Source organism: Helianthus annuus, chromosome 7, assembly GCF_002127325.2.
Source record: "Helianthus annuus cultivar XRQ/B chromosome 7, HanXRQr2.0-SUNRISE, whole genome shotgun sequence".
Classification (NCBI taxonomy): Eukaryota; Viridiplantae; Streptophyta; class Magnoliopsida; order Asterales; family Asteraceae; genus Helianthus; species Helianthus annuus.
In genome coordinates, this window is record NC_035439.2 from 2,754,982 (window position 1) to 2,777,463 (window position 22,482).

General features: G+C 36.9%; 2 protein-coding genes and 1 long non-coding RNA gene across 8 annotated transcripts; 1 reads left to right on the forward strand and 2 right to left on the reverse strand.

The window, feature by feature from the left end:
- Positions 1–1,094: 1,094 nt before the first annotated feature.
- On the reverse strand, positions 1,095–4,334 carry LOC110867582. Of its 4 annotated transcripts, none has more exons than XR_002551691.2 (8): positions 4,214–4,334; positions 4,091–4,128; positions 3,843–3,949; positions 3,498–3,631; positions 3,288–3,373; positions 2,886–3,035; positions 2,625–2,799; positions 1,103–1,371 (listed from the first exon to the last, which is right to left on the reverse strand). It is a non-coding gene; the product is annotated as an uncharacterized LOC110867582 (long non-coding RNA). The 4 variants fall into 4 exon arrangements; XR_002551690.2 differs by having other exon boundaries at positions 1,103–2,350; positions 4,214–4,333; XR_004863144.1 differs by having other exon boundaries at positions 1,095–2,685; positions 4,214–4,333.
- An 11,624-nt stretch (positions 4,335–15,958) lies between these two features.
- LOC110867583 (INO80 complex subunit D) lies at positions 15,959–17,730 on the forward strand. Its single transcript, XM_022116558.2, has 2 exons — positions 15,959–16,591; positions 17,343–17,730. The coding sequence occupies exons 1-2, from the start codon at positions 16,149–16,151 to the stop codon at positions 17,608–17,610; spliced, it is 711 nt and encodes a 236-aa protein (XP_021972250.1). The 5' UTR covers positions 15,959–16,148; the 3' UTR covers positions 17,611–17,730.
- Positions 17,731–18,368: 638 nt separating this feature from the next.
- LOC110867584 lies at positions 18,369–22,181 on the reverse strand. 3 transcript variants are annotated; one of them, XM_035975488.1, is made up of 3 exons: positions 21,963–22,181; positions 19,935–21,859; positions 18,369–18,607 (listed from the first exon to the last, which is right to left on the reverse strand). In XM_035975488.1, the coding sequence occupies exon 2, from the start codon at positions 21,769–21,771 to the stop codon at positions 19,936–19,938; it is 1,836 nt and encodes a 611-aa protein (XP_035831381.1). In that variant the 5' UTR covers positions 21,772–21,859; positions 21,963–22,181; the 3' UTR covers positions 18,369–18,607; position 19,935. The 3 variants fall into 3 exon arrangements, with proteins under 3 accessions (XP_035831381.1, XP_021972251.1, XP_021972254.1); XM_022116559.2 differs by having other exon boundaries at positions 18,369–18,649; XM_022116562.2 differs by having other exon boundaries at positions 18,420–18,647; positions 19,935–22,181.
- Positions 22,182–22,482: the final 301 nt, after the last annotated feature.

Consider the following 22,482-nt stretch of genomic DNA (forward strand, 5'->3'; position numbering starts at 1 on the left):
CACCACTACTATCCGTTTGACCATAACAACCCAATCGATCAGTGACCTATTTTGCACAACAAGTAGCTGTAACTCATCTTGGTAGGCTAAACAATATCGATTGTTGTTGGTTGAGTGTAAATAGTTGATCCAGTCAGACGTGGAATAAGAGAGAAAACAGTACAACTGGTAATGAAAATGTATTCGAAACACATCAAAATATATATAGAGATTGGATAGCACAACCTTTTGCATATATAAAACTAGGTTAGAACCCCGTGTTATACACGAGTTGAATAAATGTAATTTTATATACCAAAGAATAAAAAAATATATCTTTAAAAATCTTGTTTATTACGCGGGTTGAATAAATGTAATTTTATATACCAAATAATAAAATAATATATCTTTAAAAATCTCGTTTATTACATGTGTTGAATAAAAGTAATTTTATATATTAAGAAATAAAAAATTATATATCTTTAAGAACCCCGTGTATTGTATGGGTTGAGTAAATTTAATTCTATATATTAAACAATGAAAAAAATTACATTTTTAAGAATTCCAAGTATTGTATGGACTAATCAATAAAAAGTAATATCCTGTTATATCTTTATAAACCCTGTGTATTATAAAACCTTTGGACTAAACTGACAAAATGTCCAAACCACAGGGACTAAAATTACATTTAACTCTTTTACATTATATTAATTTATATTTAGTGTATGTCTTTTGTTAATTTCAAAATAAATAATTTTGAAATCTAATAAATATTTTAAAAGACTACATTATCTCCTATATGAATTGTTTAAATTTATATTATGTTTTATTTTATAATTATATTTTAATTAATATTAATTATAATTAAGTAGGAGATAGAGATGAAAAAACTAAAAAAGAGATGCTCCAATGAATGACACGTGTCCACTCATTGGTTTCTTTTATTATATAGTAAGACTAGGCTATCACCCGGGAACATCCCAGGTTAGGAAAATTTAGTTTTCAATAATAAAAGGTACATAAATACAATTGATAAATATTTGTTAAAGTAAAATAACATTTATATGTTCAATCACTTCAAAAATATTAGAAATAGTAATAGTAACAGTAATTCATTCATAAATGGGTAAATACAATTATATTATAATTCATAACACAATTTCAAGGTTTCCACTTTCCACACATGACTTAAATCCTAACAATAATATATCTCATCTTAAAAAAAGTTATTACGATTATATTTGAAATAAGTTGATTCTCAATCAACCATTATTGAAATAAAACTAAAAATAGAAAAAACACTATCAATACTTGCGAGACATATGATTAAGTAACACTTCAAGTTTTTTTTCCCTGAAGATTAATTCCAGCTCAAGCTCAACTTTGGGCAACCTGAAGATCACAATTATAGAAATGCAAAGAACAAACAAAAGCTATAACGATAACAGTAATAATTATGGTTAGCGTGTGAAAAGTGAGCCGCTTTAATAAGGCTATGCGGTATGGTGATGGGTCCATCTTTGGAGGATGGTCCGCCACGTAGATCGGGTGTGAGGATGGGGCAAAGAGGATGGAGGTAAGGAAATGGGGGATGGACCTAAAATATATATGTATATATTGTATGTATAGGTGTGTGAGAGAGGGGGAGGCCTGTCTCCAACGTCTTCATGCGGACGTTCAGGACGCCGGCGGTGGGGGCGAAATGGGGGGGGACGGCGGCGCCGATCCAGGACGGGGCGGGGACGACCCCCACACCGCACAGCCTAAGGCGAGCAGAATAAGTAAGGAATATCCTAAATCTTTCTCCTCTAAACGACAATGAAATCCTAAAAATATAGTGGTAACGTGTTTTTATTTTGTGGGGTTGATATGCTAAATAATAAATTATTAAATACAAAAAAATAATCTAATAAAATTAAACTGAAAAGAATTAAAACAAAACAAAAGAAAGTGCAGTAAAAAAAAAGAAAAAAAAGCAATAGTTTAGCATGTTAAGGTCCAAAATTTGCTGATTTAAATATGAGAATTTAACAGAGCATAAAATTAGAACAAATCTATGTGGACCCATCATAAATTGAATAGTTAATATTTTTTTTTCCTATCTATGTTGTTTTCTAGTGCTTTAAAGCACTGACTATTGATTTAAGATGCGGTATATTTCTAAATAAAAACAGTTAGTTAAAATGGCATGGGTCATATAAAAAGCGACTCGAAGTGTATCTAAATACTTACAACCTCTTAAGTCGCTAATCGGTGTGGAGTGACGACGGGCAATGGCGAGCGCTAAAGGGCTCTAGTTTTGGACCCCATTTTTTAGCCTTATTGGCCCAATCAAATTCATCCAAATGAAGGAGGGCACCAAGAGGCTTGGCTGCACACCATATTGCCTAAAGAAGTTAGAATAGTTTTTTTTTCATAATAAAGTTATTTAACCATGTTCAACACATTGATTATTTATGTTTAAAGAAATTGAAACAAAAAATATCAGTGGCCAACCCGTATTAAAATATTACCAATTTATTCTCTGGAAAAAATAAATTAAAACTTAAGAGTACAGCATCTTAAGAAATATATTTTGTTATGTTTTTAGTGAAACTTGAATTAACAATAAATCAAACAATAGTGTTGAAAGAAGGATTATGTACCTTCTGCACCAAAGCAATAAGTTGATTCTCTGATCGGCTGTGCTAGCTCTAAGCTCTGGCACTATGTCGATGCGACCACGATGGTGAATCGCATACCCCGATATATGAGAGTAATAAAAAATGGCATGTCAATGTGTATGTGCAATCTCAGATAAGTTTTCACCCACCCAAATAACTGTCATTTTGATTACACGGTTTTAACAGAGTGAAATCACGAAATGATATTGAAATCCTTTTACCCGAAAATTCTAAAAAACTTACCAGAGATAGATGATCATGTCCCTAGATAGTGCTTATTCATGTGTGTGATTTGCATCTCACAACTCTAAAATAGAACTCTCTATCATAGAACTATTCCCCCAAGAAAACATTCAAAGTCACGGGTTACCTCTAAGTGATCCACATGAAATCCTAGAAAAATAAATGTAGATGTAAGGTAGACTGAAAGTTTCTTCGTAAAGAAAACAGAATTTGTAAATACTTTGAACTATAAAAAAGAGAAGAAACAAATAACACCCCATTTGTGAAGTCAATTTTATTTACTTTTGTTTTGTTGGTTATTGTTTTAATCAAGTTTTATACTTACACAAAAAGGAGCACAAGAAACAACACTGTTAATGGATTTAGGCAGGTTAAAAAGAATGAGAATGAGAGGTGACATACCAAGTTTCGTGTCTCTACTAAATCCTAACTGAATAACAAATCCATGATGTGATTCGAGTGCATATTCCCCAACATCAGAAAAAAAACTGCAAAATAAAAAATTTAAAGTAAAATGATGTTGCTAAAGATGGTTTGTCTGGTAGTTGTTATTCAGCCATCTCAACGAATATGCATCTACTTTTAGTTAATATCTTTGTATAATAATCTTACATTTTGAGATATGTCCAAGATGGAATCTTTTCTGAAGTCATCAAGAATAAGTGAATAACACCAAAACTTGTTCGTTGTATTTGGTTGAATAACTGCAAAATTTGTTTCACGGATCCACTTCCGAAATTTCATACCTACGCAATTAGAACTTGTAAAGAAAACATAAAATCTAAACTAAAAATAAGCATCAAAATTAGCATCCAGAGCTTCAAAAATAATTAGGGTTTGTGGAAGTTACGTATGAAACTGAGACAACAAATTCAAATATTGAAGTATTATGCTTGCTATGAATCAAATTAATTAAAAAATTTAGTATAGATTCCCAAAAAAAATATCATCTCTTACCTTTTGATAGATAAATCAGAATTCCTCCATCATTTAGGTCAAACATTAAAATCAAATATGCACGATAGGGCGATCAATGGAATTAAAGGTGTTGGTGAGCAACAAACCTGTTGAAATCCAAAGATAAGATGCAGCGATGAATGGAGAAATCCAAGTTCGAGTGGAAGGAAGAATGAAGTGATGTGCAGTGCAGAATGAAAATACCAAAATAAAGAGAAAATAAAGAACGTATGAAAACAATAGCTTACCATCTTGCAGCAACCGACTGAAGAGAGAAAGTAAAACCCTAATCGTTCAGGACATCAATGAGTAGGATTACGCATTACATATATCAAAATAAGGAAAAAAATCACCAAAGATCATAAAGTTACCGAGATTGAAGATAAGATGAGCAGAAGATTGGAAAGCAAAAGATGCAAATAATCCAGTGAAGAGGCGAAATTAGGGTTTCTGATTGAGTCCTAGAATTGAAAGAAAGAGTGACGGCAATATCATAGGGTAATCTAATTAACATTGTCGGGTCGGGTAATATCCGCGAATGTTGATTCACAACTATGGGCTGGGAAATAACAATTTTGATGTCCTCAGCATCTGACACGTGTCTCAAAGGAGTTTCTTTTATTATATTAGTAAGAAGTAAGATAAGATTAGATCAAAACTCTATAGTAAATTAAATAATAATGATATCATAACAATGTACTAGTTTTTTTTTTATTTGTTGTTATTATCTATATCTATATCTATACTATATAATAAAAGAAACCACTTTTGGACACTTGTCATCATATTAGGGGCATCTCTTATAGATAATTATTATTTTAATTTAATCTTTTCAAATTAATTATAGATAACACTCCTATTAAATATTATTTAGTTTAATATCTTATGGATAATTATTATTTAATTTAATCTTCTTATGGATAATTATTATTTAGTTTAATTTTCTTCTCATTTGTAATATTATTTAGAGAAAATTATGATTTTGGCCCCTGTAGTTATATCACTTTTACCCTTTAAGCCCAAAAAATAATTTTTTAACATCTGAGCCCCTAACGTCTTCTTTTCTAACCCTTTTGGCCCCTAACACTAACCTCATCCATTAAATGTTAGGGGCCAAAAGGGTTAAAAAAGACGTTAGGGGCCAAAAATGTTAGAAAAAAAGACGTTGGGGGCTTAGATGTTAAAAAATTCTTTGGAAAAAGTACAATTTTGGCCCCTGTAGTTATACCACTTTTACCCTTTTAGCCCAAAAAAGAATTTTTTAACATCTGAGCCTCCAACGTCTTCTTTTCTAACCCTTTTGGCCCCTAACACTAACCCCATCCATTAAATGTTAGCCAAAAGGGTTAAAAAAGAAGTTAGGGGCCAAAAAGGTTAGAAAAAAAGACGTTGGGGGCTTAGATGTTAAAAAATTATTTTTTGCGCTAAAAGGGTAAAAGTGATATAACCAAGGGGCCAAAATCGTAACTTTATTATTTGATGTATAAAATTAGATTTATTCAATTCGTACAATACACGAGTTTCTTTAAGGATATATATTTTTTATTATTTAGTACATAAAATTACATTTATTCAAACCGTGTAATACACATATTTTTAAAGATGTAATTGTCACACCCCCAAAATCCACCTGCGGAGTATCACCGCTTGGGAGCGTGACTGACCAGGATCAAGCCACCAATCATATTGAACATGTAATTAATGTCAAATATAATAAATGTAAACAAACCATTCAATACGATTGATGTTTCAACAAAACATAATTTAAGTTGCGGAAGCATAGTAAATAATCCAACAATAGTTTATAGTTTAAATATCATAATAGTTCAACGTAGAAACCACGATCCTTGTCCACAACGACCCGCTTCTCCAGTGCAAGCTCCAAGTACCTAACGATCTGCAAGGCATGTAACAGAATGATCAACAAACTAGTTGAGCGAGTTCACAGAAAGTAAATGCGTAATAGTAAGTTCGTTTGTAACAGGTGGCTCTACTGGGCCGATTGTATGTTCTATTGGTGGTGGTGTTCCACGTTACTGGTGGTGGTGTTCCACGTTACTGGTGGTGGTGTTCCACGTTACTGGTGGTGGTGTTCCACGTTACTGGTGGTGGTGTTCCACGTTACTGGTGGTGGTGTTCCACGTTACTGGTGGTGGTGTTCCACGTTACTGGTGGTGGTGTTCCACGTTACTGGTGGTGGTGTTCCACGTTACTGGTGGTGGTGTTCCACGTTACTGGTGGTGGTGTTCCACGTTGTATAACCACTAGACTACTCGTAACTATAGGTATCCTTCACAACCGAGGATAGTAAAGTGGTAGTCTAGTCATAGTGTCAATAGAGTATCTAATCAACCTTTCAATCCCATTCCCAACACCCCGGGAATCCCATGCCTTGGTAAGAGTGTGAACTCACCTTGGTTTTGCTCGGTATGCTAGGTTATGCACTCACAAGTGATTAATCAAGTCCTATTGTTTGCACGTATAACAAATCAGTTCATATTCGCAATGATACACATGTAATCAAGTGTCACATAGTGTTTGATAGTCAATGTCATGTATCAATCATGTTTCACGTAACAGTTAATCCATTCATACAATTCACGTATTCATACAATTCGCGTAATTCCTACTAACATATACCGGATCATGCATCAGACAAATATGGGGGGGGGGGTCTCCCCTGTTCAAAACCCTGATATACATGAAATTATACAATAACTCAGACAATTTGATTTTTCATTGTATAACCTCGGCCCCATCTCAATAAACTCGGACCAATTCGAATTACAATAACTCGGCCCAATCATGTGTCCAATTAAACTCGGACAACTACTAATTTGTTTAAATTCGGAGCAAGGAGGTCCAATTATACTCGGACAACACATGTTCAATAAACTCGGTCCACTAGCAATTAAATTAAACTCGGACCTAAGGTGTTCCAATTAAACTCGGACCATTCTTGATCCATTTAAACTCGGTCGATGTTGTGTCTTTAAACTCGGACCACACATCAATGTAATAAACTCGGACCATGTTGATTACCTTATGTTCGGACCATACTTCAACAATAAACTCGGACATTTACACATCAATTAAACTCGGTCCAAGGGAATTGGTTAAAGTCGGACAAGGTTGATCTTAATTAAACTCGGACCAAGGTGGTCCATTTATATTCGGACCATGGTGATCCAAATTAAGTTCGGTCCATTATGTAAACTATTATCTTCGGACTACATGTTAAAGATTAAACTCAGACAACATCAATTACGATTGTAACAGTTTACACAAACACATTCAATCAGTTACGTTCTTTCTTTCTACGATCAGGAACCCTAAGTTTCAGTGCATTGCAACATCGATTCAACATCCAACCATTTTATCATTCACAGGCAATCGAATACAACTACACAATATCATCATCATCCTAATCCGAATCAAACCAAGCATCGCAGAATATTATGAGAAGAACTAGGGTTTCTATGAACACCAATCAAGAATCAATAATTGACAATAACCAAGAAACCAATTAGGGTTTTCATGAACACATAATCAAGAAATCAATCAACAATCAATCATGAACAATGATTAAACAATTACCTTGAATGATACTAGAGGAAGAGGAATCAAGTGTGATGATTATCTTGCCAATGATTTGGTGATGATGCTTGCTAGAGAATTAGAGAGGTGAAAGTATGTGTTCTAGTTTTGTGTGCAAATGATTAGAGAATTGAGATTAGGGTTAAGTATTTAGGATTTTCACTAATTATCATCTACATCCCTAAGTATCATAATTTACAAATGCACACCATCTAATATTTGACAAGTTTACTGTTTCATAGTTCCACCACCAAGTTTTACACATTAGACAAGTTTCACAAATAACCAACAACTTATACACAATCAAACAATCAAACATATATAATTTCATGGAAATCAATTGTGCACTTACATGAACGTGTAATAAATACGGAATAGAAATCTTAGAAATTCGAGTTGTCACATTATCCCCAACTTAAAAGAAATTTCGTCCCGAAATTTGGTACGCACTCACTGAGGAAGCTAGGTAAGTTACATCGTTTACCGGTTTTCCTGGGGTGTCACATCATCCCCCCGTTGATTTGGAATTTCGTCCCGAAATTCAGTAGTAGTAGCTTCAGCCTCAGTAGTGGATGCATTGGTTTCGAATAACTGGGGTACTTTTCTGTCATCTGATCTTCGCGTTCCCAGGTGTACTCTGGGCCACGTCGGGAGTTCCAACGAACTCGAACAAGAGGGATTCTCTTGTGTTTGAGGACCTTACATCCCGGTCCGTGATTTCAACTGGTTCCTCGACGAACTGCAACCGCTCGTCGATAGTGAGTTCCTTAAAAGGAACTATAAGGGTCTCATCTGACAGGCACTTCTTCAGATTCGACACATGAAATACATTGTGAACTGCACCGAGTTCAGCTGTTAGGTTCAGTCTGTAGGCTAATGGGCCTATTCTTTCAGTGATTTCGAACGGTCCAACATACCGTGGATTGAGTTTGCCTCGTTTACCTAAACGAACCACACCCTTCCAGGGTGAGACTTTTAATAAAACCCGGTCCCCGACCTGAAATTCCAAGGCGTGCTACGCTTGCCCGCGTAGGCTTTCTGACGGTCGCGTGCTGCCGCCATGCGTTGTCGTATCTGTGCAATCTTTTCTGTGGCGTCCACTACGATCTCTGGACCCGTAATTTGACTATCCCCCACCTCTGCCCAACAGAGAGGTGACCGGCATTTACGTCCGTACAATGCCTCGAATGGAGCGATTTGGATGCTGGTATGATAGCTATTATTGTATGAAAACTCCACCAAAGGAAGATGCTTTTCCCAGCCGTTGCCGAAATCGATAACACATGCCCGAAGCATGTCTTCAAGTGTTTGAATCGTTCGCTCAGACTGCCCATCCGTCTGAGGGTGATATGCCGTGCTCATGTCTAATCGTGAGCCAAAGGATTTATGCATCGCTTGCCATAGCTCTGACGTGAATCGTGCATCGCGATCCGAAATGGTAGAGATTGGCACTCCGTGCCTCAAAACAACTTCTTTCGTGTAGATGTCTGCTAGGGTAGAAACTTATCCGTTTCTTTGATAGCCAAGAAGTGAGCAGACTTTGTGAGTCGATCAACGATCGCCCAGATAGTGTCATTCCCACGCTGGGATCTAGGAAGGCCAGTAACAAAATCCATGGAAATTTGCTCCCATTTCCATTGCGGTATCTTAGGCTGCTGAAGTAGACCAGATGGTTTCTGATATTCAACCTTGACTCTCGCACAGGTTAAGCATTTTCCAACGTACGTAGCGATGTGAGCCTTCATACTAGGCCACCAATAAGTAGTGCTGATGTCGTGGTACATTTTATCCGACCCTGGATGTACCGAATAGCGAGACTTGTGAGCTTCATCCATTACAAGTTCTCGTAAACCGCCATAAAGTGGGACCCAAATACGCCCCGTTGCATAGTAAGCGCCGTCTTCCTTTTGTTCCATCTGTTGCCGTGAACCACGTAAGGCTTCAGCCTTGACGTTTTCGGGTTTTAGTGCTTCAAACTGAGCAGCTCGTATCTGAGAAGGAAGACTAGACTGAATAGTAAGCTGTAGCGCTCGCACGCGCTTCGGTAGAGTGTCTTTCCGACTAAGGGCGTCAGCCACAACATTGGCCTTGCCTGGATGATACTTGATAGCGCATTCGTAATCATTAAGCAGTTCGACCCATCGTCGTTGACGCATATTCAATTCCTTCTGCTTGAAGATATGCTCGAGACTCCTGTGATCGGTGTAAATTGTGCACTTGGTACCGTACAGGTAGTGTCGCCATATCTTAAGCGCAAAAACAACAGCTCCCAGCTCCAAATCGTGCGTCGTGTAGTTCCGTTCATGAACCTTGAGTTGACGAGAGGCGTAGGCAATAACTTTATCCCGCTGCATCAATACACAACCCAGCCCCTGTATCGATGCGTCACAATAAACCACGAAGTCATCCGTGCCCTCGGGCAATGAGAGGATAGGTGCGCTGCATAATCTATCCTTCAAGTACTGAAAAGCAGTTTCCTGCGTATTACCCCATCTGTAAACGACACCTTTCTGTGTTAGCATAGTAAGCGGCTGCGCGATCTTGGAGAAGTCTTTGATAAACCGCCTGTAGTATCCCGCCAAACCCAAGAATTGGCGTATTTCTGTTGGTGTACGCGGTGCTGGCCAATTTCTGATCGAATCTACCTTGGATGGATCGACATGAATCCCGTCCTTGTTCACCACATGGCCTAAGAAGTGGACTTCACGTATCCAGAAGTCACATTTAGAAAACTTGGCGTACATTTGCTCCTTCCGAAAAGTTCCAAGATAAAACGTAAGTGCTGCTCGTGTTCCTCATGACTCTTGGAGTAGATCCGAATGTCGTCGATGGAGTCAAGGACAATTTGTCCAGGTAAGGTTTGCACACCCTGTTCGTAAGGTCCATAAATACGGCAGGTGTGCTCAATAATATCAAAACATCCATCATACCAAACATAAAATATAATAGGTAAAACAATTCATAAAACCCATCACGATAAATGTTCAAACCAAACTTTGTTTGAGTAGCGGAAACATAATAATGAAAACTCAAAATAAGTTATAAATTCAAATATCGTTCATTGCGTCTCCTCGTCCTAACACGAAAGCTTGACCTCTTGCCTCGTTGCCATTGTTGTTGTTGTTTCCCCTGTTGTTGTTGTTGTTGTTCCCGTTGCCCTGGTTATTGTTGTGGTTCTGATTCTGGTTCAACTGAGGACAATCGCGTTTGTAATGACCTTCTGCCCCACACTGGAAACACCCTTTGTTACCCTGCTGCTGATTCTGTTGTGCCTGGGGTTGCTGCTGATTCTGGTTTGCAGGACGAGCGCTTCTACAATCTTTAGCCTCGTGACCCATCTTGAGGCATCTTTGACAACGAACCTTATTACACTGGCCACTGTGATGTTTGTTGCAGGTGTTACACTTTGGAAGGTTTCCTCGATACCCTCCCTGTCTGTGGCTGCTTGAGGAGTGCTGACTGGGACTCTGATAACTGTCTGTCTTTCGCTGTTGAGCTTGCGACCGCACTGAAGCTGATCCCTTGCTAGAATCCCCATCCCATTTTCTCTTACTTTCACTGGGAGTAGCAAGTGTAGTAGAAGCAGTAGCGGTAGCAGTAGCGGTAGCGCTGACACGCTTTGGCAGTTTGTTCTGATCTACTGCCTGATCGGTAATGCGATGAGCGAGACGCTGAATTTCCTGTATGTTGTTGAGGTTAGCCGACGTCACGTGGCTCTGGATCTCTGGCGCAAGCCCCTTGAGATACAACTCAATACGCTTGTATGGAGGGTCCACCATAGTTGGACATAACACAGCCAACTCATTTGATCTCTTGGTGTAAGCTTCGATTTCCGAACCAACCATTTTCAAGTTATACAACTCGTCCTCCAACTTGTGGATGTCCTCTCTAGTGCAGTATTCCCTCTTAATCAGCTCTTTGAAATCATTCCAGGGTGTGGCGTTAGCAGCTGCCAACCCTAAGATCTGCACTTGTGCGTTCCACCAAGTGAGCGCAATCCCTTCAAGTGTGCCAGTGGCGAACTTCACCCTGCGAGCCTCAGGGCATTCACACATTTCGAAAACCGACTCGATCTTTTCAAACCAGTGGAGGAGTCCAACTGCCCCCTCCGTGCCACTGAACGAGCTAGGACGACAGTCCATGAAAGTCTTGAAGGTACACGCAGGTTGTTGCTGAGCGGGTTGACCTATTGTGTACGAATAGGACAAGGTTAAATACGAGAATTATTGTAGGATCTAAAGACCCTAGTATGAATCTATACCGCAGGATATACTACCTGCTTGGGCGGCTGCAACTGCCGCAGCAACGAGAGCCTCTAGCTGGGCTTGAGTCATGGTAATTCGTGCGGCCATTGATCTTCACATCAAAGGCAACATAAGTGAGAAAGGTTCGCGAATAGTGCGATGACAGAAGAGTGTAAGCACATAAGTATTCTCATGCAATGACAAGTTGTGAGCAAGGTAATGTAAGCATACTACGAGCAAAGTTCTATGCAAATTCTAGCATGTAGGCAATAAACATAAACCTTATTACCTAGGAAGTTGAGTCTTGCACGTGGAGCGAAGCGTCGTTGTGGATCGTTGAGAGCACTGTTCTGGTTATAGTCTGGTTTTAATAAAAACGTTTTTCCATATTAAAACCAAGTTCTCTATAACCAATGGCTCTGATACCAATCTGTCACACCCCCAAAATCCACCTGCGGAGTATCACCGCTTGGGAGCGTGACTGACCAGGATCAAGCCACCAATCATATTGAACATGTAATTAATGTCAAATATAATAAATGTAAACAAACCATTCAATACGATTGATGTTTCAACAAAACATAATTTAAGTTGCGGAAGCATAGTAAATAATCCAACAATAGTTTATAGTTTAAATATCATAATAGTTCAACGTAGAAACCACGATCCTTGTCCACAACGACCCGCTTCTCCAGTGCAAGCTCCAAGTACCTAACGATCTGCAAGGCATGTAACAGAATGATCAACAAACTAGTTGAGCGAGTTCACAGAAAGTAAATGCGTAATAGTAAGTTCGTTTGTAACAGGTGGCTCTACTGGGCCGATTGTATGTTCTATTGGTGGTGGTGTTCCACGTTACTGGTGGTGGTGTTCCACGTTACTGGTGGTGGTGTTCCACGTTACTGGTGGTGGTGTTCCACGTTACTGGTGGTGGTGTTCCACGTTACTGGTGGTGGTGTTCCACGTTACTGGTGGTGGTGTTCCACGTTACTGGTGGTGGTGTTCCACGTTACTGGTGGTGGTGTTCCACGTTACTGGTGGTGGTGTTCCACGTTACTGGTGGTGGTGTTCCACGTTGTATAACCACTAGACTACTCGTAACTATAGGTATCCTTCACAACCGAGGATAGTAAAGTGGTAGTCTAGTCATAGTGTCAATAGAGTATCTAATCAACCTTTCAATCCCATTCCCAACACCCCGGGAATCCCATGCCTTGGTAAGAGTGTGAACTCACCTTGGTTTTGCTCGGTATGCTAGGTTATGCACTCACAAGTGATTAATCAAGTCCTATTGTTTGCACGTATAACAAATCAGTTCATATTCGCAATGATACACATGTAATCAAGTGTCACATAGTGTTTGATAGTCAATGTCATGTATCAATCATGTTTCACGTAACAGTTAATCCATTCATACAATTCACGTATTCATACAATTCGCGTAATTCCTACTAACATATACCGGATCATGCATCAGACAAATATGGGGGGGGGGGGTCTCCCCTGTTCAAAACCCTGATATACATGAAATTATACAATAACTCAGACAATTTGATTTTTCATTGTATAACCTCGGCCCCATCTCAATAAACTCGGACCAATTCGAATTACAATAACTCGGCCCAATCATGTGTCCAATTAAACTCGGACAACTACTAATTTGTTTAAATTCGGAGCAAGGAGGTCCAATTATACTCGGACAACACATGTTCAATAAACTCGGTCCACTAGCAATTAAATTAAACTCGGACCTAAGGTGTTCCAATTAAACTCGGACCATTCTTGATCCATTTAAACTCGGTCGATGTTGTGTCTTTAAACTCGGACCACACATCAATGTAATAAACTCGGACCATGTTGATTACCTTATGTTCGGACCATACTTCAACAATAAACTCGGACATTTACACATCAATTAAACTCGGTCCAAGGGAATTGGTTAAAGTCGGACAAGGTTGATCTTAATTAAACTCGGACCAAGGTGGTCCATTTATATTCGGACCATGGTGATCCAAATTAAGTTCGGTCCATTATGTAAACTATTATCTTCGGACTACATGTTAAAGATTAAACTCAGACAACATCAATTACGATTGTAACAGTTTACACAAACACATTCAATCAGTTACGTTCTTTCTTTCTACGATCAGGAACCCTAAGTTTCAGTGCATTGCAACATCGATTCAACATCCAACCATTTTATCATTCACAGGCAATCGAATACAACTACACAATATCATCATCATCCTAATCCGAATCAAACCAAGCATCGCAGAATATTATGAGAAGAACTAGGGTTTCTATGAACACCAATCAAGAATCAATAATTGACAATAACCAAGAAACCAATTAGGGTTTTCATGAACACATAATCAAGAAATCAATCAACAATCAATCATGAACAATGATTAAACAATTACCTTGAATGATACTAGAGGAAGAGGAATCAAGTGTGATGATTATCTTGCCAATGATTTGGTGATGATGCTTGCTAGAGAATTAGAGAGGTGAAAGTATGTGTTCTAGTTTTGTGTGCAAATGATTAGAGAATTGAGATTAGGGTTAAGTATTTAGGATTTTCACTAATTATCATCTACATCCCTAAGTATCATAATTTACAAATGCACACCATCTAATATTTGACAAGTTTACTGTTTCATAGTTCCACCACCAAGTTTTACACATTAGACAAGTTTCACAAATAACCAACAACTTATACACAATCAAACAATCAAACATATATAATTTCATGGAAATCAATTGTGCACTTACATGAACGTGTAATAAATACGGAATAGAAATCTTAGAAATTCGAGTTGTCACAGTAATTTTTTTTATTATTTGGTATATTTATTCAACCCGTGTAATACACGGGGTTATAACCCAGTATAGATATAAATAATAAACAATAACAAAATAATAATAAATAACCGATATCTTTAAAAAATAAAAATAACAAATAACTTATGAAGTATAAAGCAAAGTTTATAAATAACAAAATATAAATAGTAAATAAATAATGATAAAAGTAATAACAAAATATAAATAGTAAGTAAATAATGATAATGAAATAACACATAATAAAAATAAACAAATTTTAAATAATAAATAAATGATATATAATAATAAATAACAAATAATTTAAATAAAAAAAATAATCATACCTAACAATAAAAAAGTTAGTTTATTTAAAGTTTTAGAGTTTCATTTTAGTCCCTGTGGTTTAGGCCACTTTACGAGTTTAGTTCAAAGGTTTCATTTTTCACCTATAGTTTCAAAAAGGTTTAACCGTTGCCATTTTAGTCCACCGGGTTAACTTCGTCCATTTTTTCTTTTAACGTGAAGGGCAATTCAGTCATTTTATATGTAATTCTGTTAACTAGAAGGGCAATTCGGCCATATAAAATGACCGAATTGCCTTTCTCGTTAACATAAATAATGGATGAAGTTAACCCAGTGGACTAAATTGATAACGATGAAATCTTTTTGAAACCACAGACGAAAAATGAAACCTTAATAGCATAACTCAAAGTTTTATTGTTTAGTAAACTTCAGTTTACTTGTATACAAAAAAACCAATAAAATAGTACAAAATATAGTTTACATGTTCATAAACTGCAGTTTATAGTCGCATGTGAGAAAAAAAACACTATAAAGTGCAGTTTAGCTTCTTATAAATTGCAGTTTACAATCAACTGTATAGTCGCATGTGAAAAAAAAACACTATAAAGTGCAGTTTAGCTTCTTATAAATTGCAGTTTACAATCAACTGGTATATATATTCTCAAAGTACATAGTGTATGAAACTAAAATTCTGTAGCAAAAACCAATTCTAAAACAGGGGTTGGTTCCGGTACAAATCATTTTTATCCTACAAACCGTAAGAACAAATCCTAGCACTTAAAAAAAGTTAAATTAGCACATACCAAAACGATACATACATAAAAGTAGCACTTTTGAATTATATTAACACATGAAAATTAATCAAGATAATTGATTTTAGCACGTATTTGAATGATATCAGCACTTTTTCTTAATCAGCATATTAAAAAAAAAAAGATACAAATAAAGAATTAATTGCTTGTTAGCATATTTATAAGGAATTTAATATAATTGATATTATTTAGGATATTATTTTATCATTTTTCTATAATTGGTTGGATGCCACGTGACACTTTTTAAATAGTTCTTACAGTTTGTATGCGAAATATGGTTTGTATTTGATCCCATTCCTCTAAAACAAAGGTAACTAATCTTGTAACATAAATACACCCAAACCCAAAGGACCATTCATGCCATAACCCTAACAAACAACCAATCCCAAACTTACAAACCACCACCTCGCTTTCTCGCGCGCTTCATCTCTTTCTCCCATGGCTTCCACACCGCCACCCAAACCCTAGCATCTCCGCCGCCGGCAATCTACCGCCACCACACTCCACCGGAGCCAAATTCACCACTCTCAATGGATCCTCCACCTTCACACCACCCATTCACCACCAAAATCACCACCAATTCCGCCTCAATTATCAAACAATCACCGGAAGACGAGTACCTATCGAATTCCACTCATCTATCTCGTCAACAGGTCCTCAATCGTCGATCGCACAACATGCAGCAACTCTCCAAGTGTTATCGCGACCATTATTGGGGCTTAATGGAGGAAATTAGGGTTCGGTACCGTGAGTATCTGTGGAAATTCGGTGTGAGTCCGTTTCAGGACGATTGTAACGAAGATGAGAAGGTTCGAGACGGAATTGATGACGCGATCGTTGTTGCAGGTGACGTCACCTGTGTTTTCAATGGATGTAAGACGAAGGCCATGACGTTGACCAGCTTCTGTCATGTTCATATTTTATCTGATCCGAAGCAACAGCTGTATAAACCGTGTGAATTTCTTCTCAAGAGGTTTGTTTAATTTGTGTATTTGTTTATGAATTTCATAATTGTTTTGAATTTAGGTTTATTGATTGTTGCATACATGTTATTTGTAAATTTTCGCGTAATCCTCGGATATCTATAATAATGCTCAATTTGCATCAAAGTGATAGTAATTTAGGTTATCTGATTTTCAATGCATGTAAGTTTTGTTTCTTGATAATCAATTATGGAGGTTCATTGATTCTTGCTTACATGTTATGTGTGAATTTTCGCGTAATCATCTGATATGTTAGTTATCGCGTAGAAGAAGGATAACATAATGTTCACTTTGCATCAAAGTGACAGTAAATGTATCTGTAATATATTTGCAGGGCTGTTGATCTTCTGTTTATGTACTCAGAAGTGTGGAATTCTGTATGGATGCTTAGATATATGCCTGTTTGGTTTTGTCAACGGTTTTGTTTGTGTATAGATTACAGGCGTCTTCTTGCTTGATAAAGATTGAAATAGTTTTTACTTTTGATTTAAGCGTAGCCACGTAATCTGATCACATAGATCGAGTGATTCTCGTTATATTCTTGTGTATATTTATTATTCCTGCACTCACGTCTGGGTCAAAATTGGTCAAATCTAGAGTCTGTATAAAAACGACCAAAAGGATGAAGAGATTATGATAGTTTACTTGATAAAAAGGCTTAGAAATATATAACTTTTTCCAACAAACAAGAACAATTACTATACTAACAAATGCTTTTTATGTTTTTTTTTGTATGTTTAGCGTGCATGGAGGACTTGTGCCCTGTGGAAAGCCGGTGCTACGGTCAATTGTACCCTCGCTCTGCAGCATACACTATCTGAAAGCGCAACAACACGTGGTTCGGGCTTTGAGGAAGGCGGGTTTAAACATAACTTCTATGAATAAGTCTGGTCCAAAGTTTCATGTGGTCGTGACGGAGTATGTTAGGGAAATTCAGGAGAAAAGGAAGAAGAATGGTTCGATGGCAAATAAGAAAAAGATTGTGCCTAAGCTTGAAATTGAGAATTAAGTGCCTATTAGTTGGGGTATTATGGTCTCTTTTGCAGTGTTTTGGCAATGTACAAAGTTTAAAGCAGAGTTTGCTATTTTAATAGTTTTAAATCATATTATTGGTGGGTTATTTTTTTTCTTTTCAGGACCGACATGTACATGAATGTTAAACTGTGGTGCTCAATAGAGATGTGGGTACATGGGGCTGGTTGGTTGGCTGGGTTTGTCAACAAATCAAATTGGTCAAAATGGTAGTTTCTGTTTTGAACATGGGTCAAGGAAACTATATTATTAAAATGATATATATTATGAAGGAAAAAAACTGCAGGTTTATGAAGAAAATATATAGATATATATGAAGATAAGTTGTATGTAATGAAAAGCAAAACTTACAATGTTAATTGTTTTTTATTAAACGGCCAACGAATACTATACAAGCACGGTCATTCGGGTAAACCCATTCGCGAAAGGCCACTCACACCCTACGTACGCAGACAACGTTGGTGACCAGACCCACTCATCATTCCAAGGGAAACCCACAGCCTGAAGGCCTACTGTGATAAAACTCCTAACCCATCTAAAACAAATTATAAACAAATTACATTAAGTAAGACTCCAACCCATGGCCTCCACAATTGATCTAGACTCATTGAGCAATAGACAAAAAGTAATGGTTTAATTAGCTGCCATGTGTTCAGCATGCAACTAGAGATCAGATTTTTTATTAACACAGTTCTTTAATAATATCAATGGAGATCAGATTTTATTTTAACACAGTTCTTTGTAATACCAATAAATATATATCTTAAATTTTATTTTATTGTTATATATACAGGATGAGGACAAATAATTTTACAAGCTTTACATAAATATAAATTTTATAACTCAACAATATAATCAGTTTATCTTGAGCCCATTATGACCGTCATACGTACTTAAGGCCCAACCGTCAGTCTAAAGTAAAAATAAAGGCCCAGTTTAGATATCTGTGACTCTGTACTCTCAACTCTGTGTCTCTGTGTCCAAATTGTCAGAAGTCAGTTGCCAGTCAGCATACTCTAGCATAAAACAAAATTACAACTTCAAAGTTCATATTTTAGATGATAATTGACAACAAATTGTTATTCTGGTAACACACAGGGCATGGTATACATTATAGTAAAAGAGATCAAAATTAAAGAACAAGTTAGTTAATTATATAGTTAGAATGGTAGTGGAAAGCAAAAGTGCTGATCTTGATCTGTAAACAAGAAGATTTATGTTATCATTTATTTGTAACCGGTCAAGCTGTTAAAATATAAAAAGAAACACTAGTTAAAATTTAAAAAGAAACGATCTGAACACGCTAGACGCAGCCCAAAAGAGGGGTAAAATTGTCTTTTTGACCCCTTATAAACGCTGTGTATAGACCTATACGCAGCGTATATAAATGGTAGTTTTTTTTGTTTTTTTAACCCCAAACCTTTATAAAATATTGTCTTTTTGACTCTTTATATACGTTGCGTATAGGTCTATACGCAGCGTATAGGAGAAGCCAGACCAGAACTGAACTCAGTCAGACATTGATTTTTATGCAACCCTATACGCTGTGTATAGACCTATACGCAACGTATATAAACCCTAAAGTGTGCAAATAGGCACCTTTGGTGTGCCAATAGTTTCAGCCAAAAAGAAACACTAGTTAAAATTTAAAAAGAAACGATCTGAACACGCTAGACGTGTCAAAAGTCTCTTAAAGAAAAAAAAAAGAAACAATTTGAATCTTCTTGTGAATAATTATGCGTTTATTATATTTATAGAAACAGTTTTATTACTAACAAAAGCTTATTCAAGAAATGTACAAAAGCATCCACCAGAAAAAGAGTGAATTTCAAGGATTGTCCTTTATGTTTATACCTATTTTCAGGCGCTGTCCTTTACGTTCAAAATTGACGAGTTTTGTCCTTTATGTTTTCATATCATACACGCTTTGTCCTTTAGGTCTAACCCAGTTAGTTTTTTCAGTTAAATTTGGTCATGTGCTTTGCACATGAGGGCATTTTTGTCAATTCAAAGGTTGCAGAAGCTTTGATCTGTAAATCTGTCGTTGAACTTACATTTGAATTGACAAAAATGCTCTTATGTACAAAGCACATGACCAAATTTAACTGAAAAAACTAACTGGGTTAGGCCTAAAGGACAAAACGTGTATGATATGGAAACATAAAGGACAAAACTCGTCAATTTTGAACATAAAGGACAGTGCTTGAAAATGGGTATAAAGATAAAGGACAATCCTTGAAATTCACTCTTATTATATCTCCATATAAGAAAAAAAAACCAAAAAGATACAAGAAATCTTACATCATGGGGCAAGTTTCCACATTTTAAACCTGTTGAAAAGCGCTTCGATAGACTTCTGTACTCTCGAGATTTCACTTTGTTCAACTAGTCGTGACGCTTGCTGTAAACTTTGAACCCCACGACCCAAACACGCAATCGAAGGTGCAGACGGAACAGATTCAACCGCGCATTCAATACCATCTCCATATACAAGCAAACCCATGCAAGTAGCCATACTGCACCCAAATGTGGCCCATGGAAGAACCCCAACTGGACGAACTCGTCTTTTCCTCATTATTTCATAAAAAGCAGATCTCATTGCCGAAAGACTTGTTTTTTCAGCAGATGCAATAACACTATGAACAACGGTTCTAATCTTCTCTGCAGAAGCAGCTGCTTTCACTGAAGATGGAGATATAATTTTTGTGGGACCGAGAATTTTGCTGATTGATATCGAAACGAGCTTTTGGGTTTGTGTCATTATTAGTTTTAATGAAAACGGAACTTTGAACGTAACAGCTTTTACTAACGATGAAGCTGGTAGAACTTTAGAGAGCGATGAAGCTCCTATTACAGCTGTTGCGCCTGCACCAACCGCCACTACCGGTTTATTTTTTAACTTTCTTTTTTTCTCACGGTGATTGGCGGTTTCGCCATTGTTTGCTGACTCAGCGACCAGCTCGTCAACCGTGCCCATGATCTCGTTAGGAACCACGGTGTTCCAGTGTTTCCGCAAACCGGCTAGAGTGCTAGCATCTAAAACCGCAACTACTGACTTAAAACTCTTTGTTTGACTACGGATCGCGTGTGCAACAAGTGCGTGTGACTTTTCTTCATCAGGGAGAGAAGAAAAGTCAACGTTACACGGTTGACCGTTTCGAGGTTTTTTTACAGGCGCTCGACCCGCGTTATTGAGAGCGATCCGTAACCCCTCGACCGCAATTCTAAACGCATAAACTTCTGAAAGAAGTTGCGTATCAATATCGTCTCCTTTGTTGACGTCATGAAGCATTTTTTGCGCATAAGCTAAAGCCTTTTTAAGTGACGGTATTTCTATAAACATTCTGTACAAATCTTCAAGTAAAGGGTAAACAGAACGAGCATACTCAGGGACCTCATAATCGTCTTTTAATTGAACGTTCACAGGACCCGTGTTCTGATCACAGCTTAACTGAATCAAATGAGATATTGATGATTTCAAAACCGCAGAATGAAGGTAATCATCTGAAATGACAAATCTACTTGACCCCGATGGAATAAACGAACTCGCCTTTTGTGGTATCAAGTTATTAATAGGCTGTAAACCGAAACCTTGAGAATTACCTGACTCAACCTCATTTGACGGACCGCGATCACTTTCGATATTCACAAAAGGCGATTCGAGCATCAAAAACGAAGAACCAACTTCTTCAGCTGTTCGTTTTGCAGCCGAAAAATGTCCATTAAATCCAACACCGAAAATTTCTTTCAACACTAAACTCCCAGCCACATTTTCGTACTTTTCTTTTCCGATTCTTTGAAGAAAACATCTTTTAAGTACTTGTAACGAAGACGTCGGAATCGACCCTTCATCATCATGAAACTCAACCTCCTTGACTTGAGCCACAACCGCACCCGGTTTAACGCATCTAACAAGACGTTCAGCGTCAACGGCTGATTTTTCGGACAAATTCTGAACACAGAGCACATAGATCACCGCCTGTGATTCCGGTTCACAAAACGCAAACACAAACCGTTTCGTCTCATCTGGTATCTCCAGTCCACTCACTAATCGATCCGATAATCGTAAATCATCATTTATAATCTTAGCAAACGGCCATAAATTTTGTACATAATTCAAAATTGCAGTGGTTGTCATCTCAATATAGATATATACAGTTCAGGCATTTCACAAATCGAACACTCAATACGTTATAATATTGAACATTGAATCCTCTAAGGAAAACCTAATCAGTGATCAATGAAAACGGATTGAAAGAATTAGATAAAGAGCGTCTATGAACAGCAAAAAACTCGGACGTTTAAGAATTCATATGAGAAATTTAGTACCTGAAGAGTATTGATCGAGAATTAGAAGCTAGGGTTTATGATTCTTTGCGTGCAGAACGAATGTTAAATTGTTGATGAGGAAAAAATCCTATAAACTTTTGATTGTTGTGTGTATTAAGCTGATTAAAATCACTATTCTATAATTTTTAAAATCTTTTAACATCTGATTTGTTATCTAGGAAGAAGATTAAATAGAAAGTATAGCTAGGAACAGGAATGTTAAGAAATAATGGTTATGTGGCAAAAATTGAAAAATAGAACGGGATAGCATAATTTTAGTCAATCTTACTTTATCTCATCTTCTTCATTATTTTTCATTTTTTCAATGTAAATTCAAAATCTATCATTTTCAAAAACTTACAATCTTCAACATTTTCTTTATTTTCTTTTCAATAATCAATACATCACAATACGGTTTTCATCATCAATCAGTGTTTCAAAGACTCAATCAACGTGTTCTTCAACTTTTTTGAAGAAACCCAGTTTAATTTCATACAATTTCTCAGTTTTTTCCCGTGAT

Excerpts from the sequence above, each read along its gene's own strand:
- LOC110867583 (XM_022116558.2), top strand. The coding sequence starts at position 16,149 with ATGGATCCTCCACCTTCACACCACCCATTCACCACCAAAATCACCACC. Across the intron at positions 16,592-17,342 it reads TGTGAATTTCTTCTCAAGAG|CGTGCATGGAGGACTTGTGC; the intron begins GTTTGTTTAATT and ends TTGTATGTTTAG.
- LOC110867584 (XM_035975488.1), bottom strand. The coding sequence starts at position 21,771 with ATGACAACCACTGCAATTTTGAATTATGTACAAAATTTATGGCCGTTT.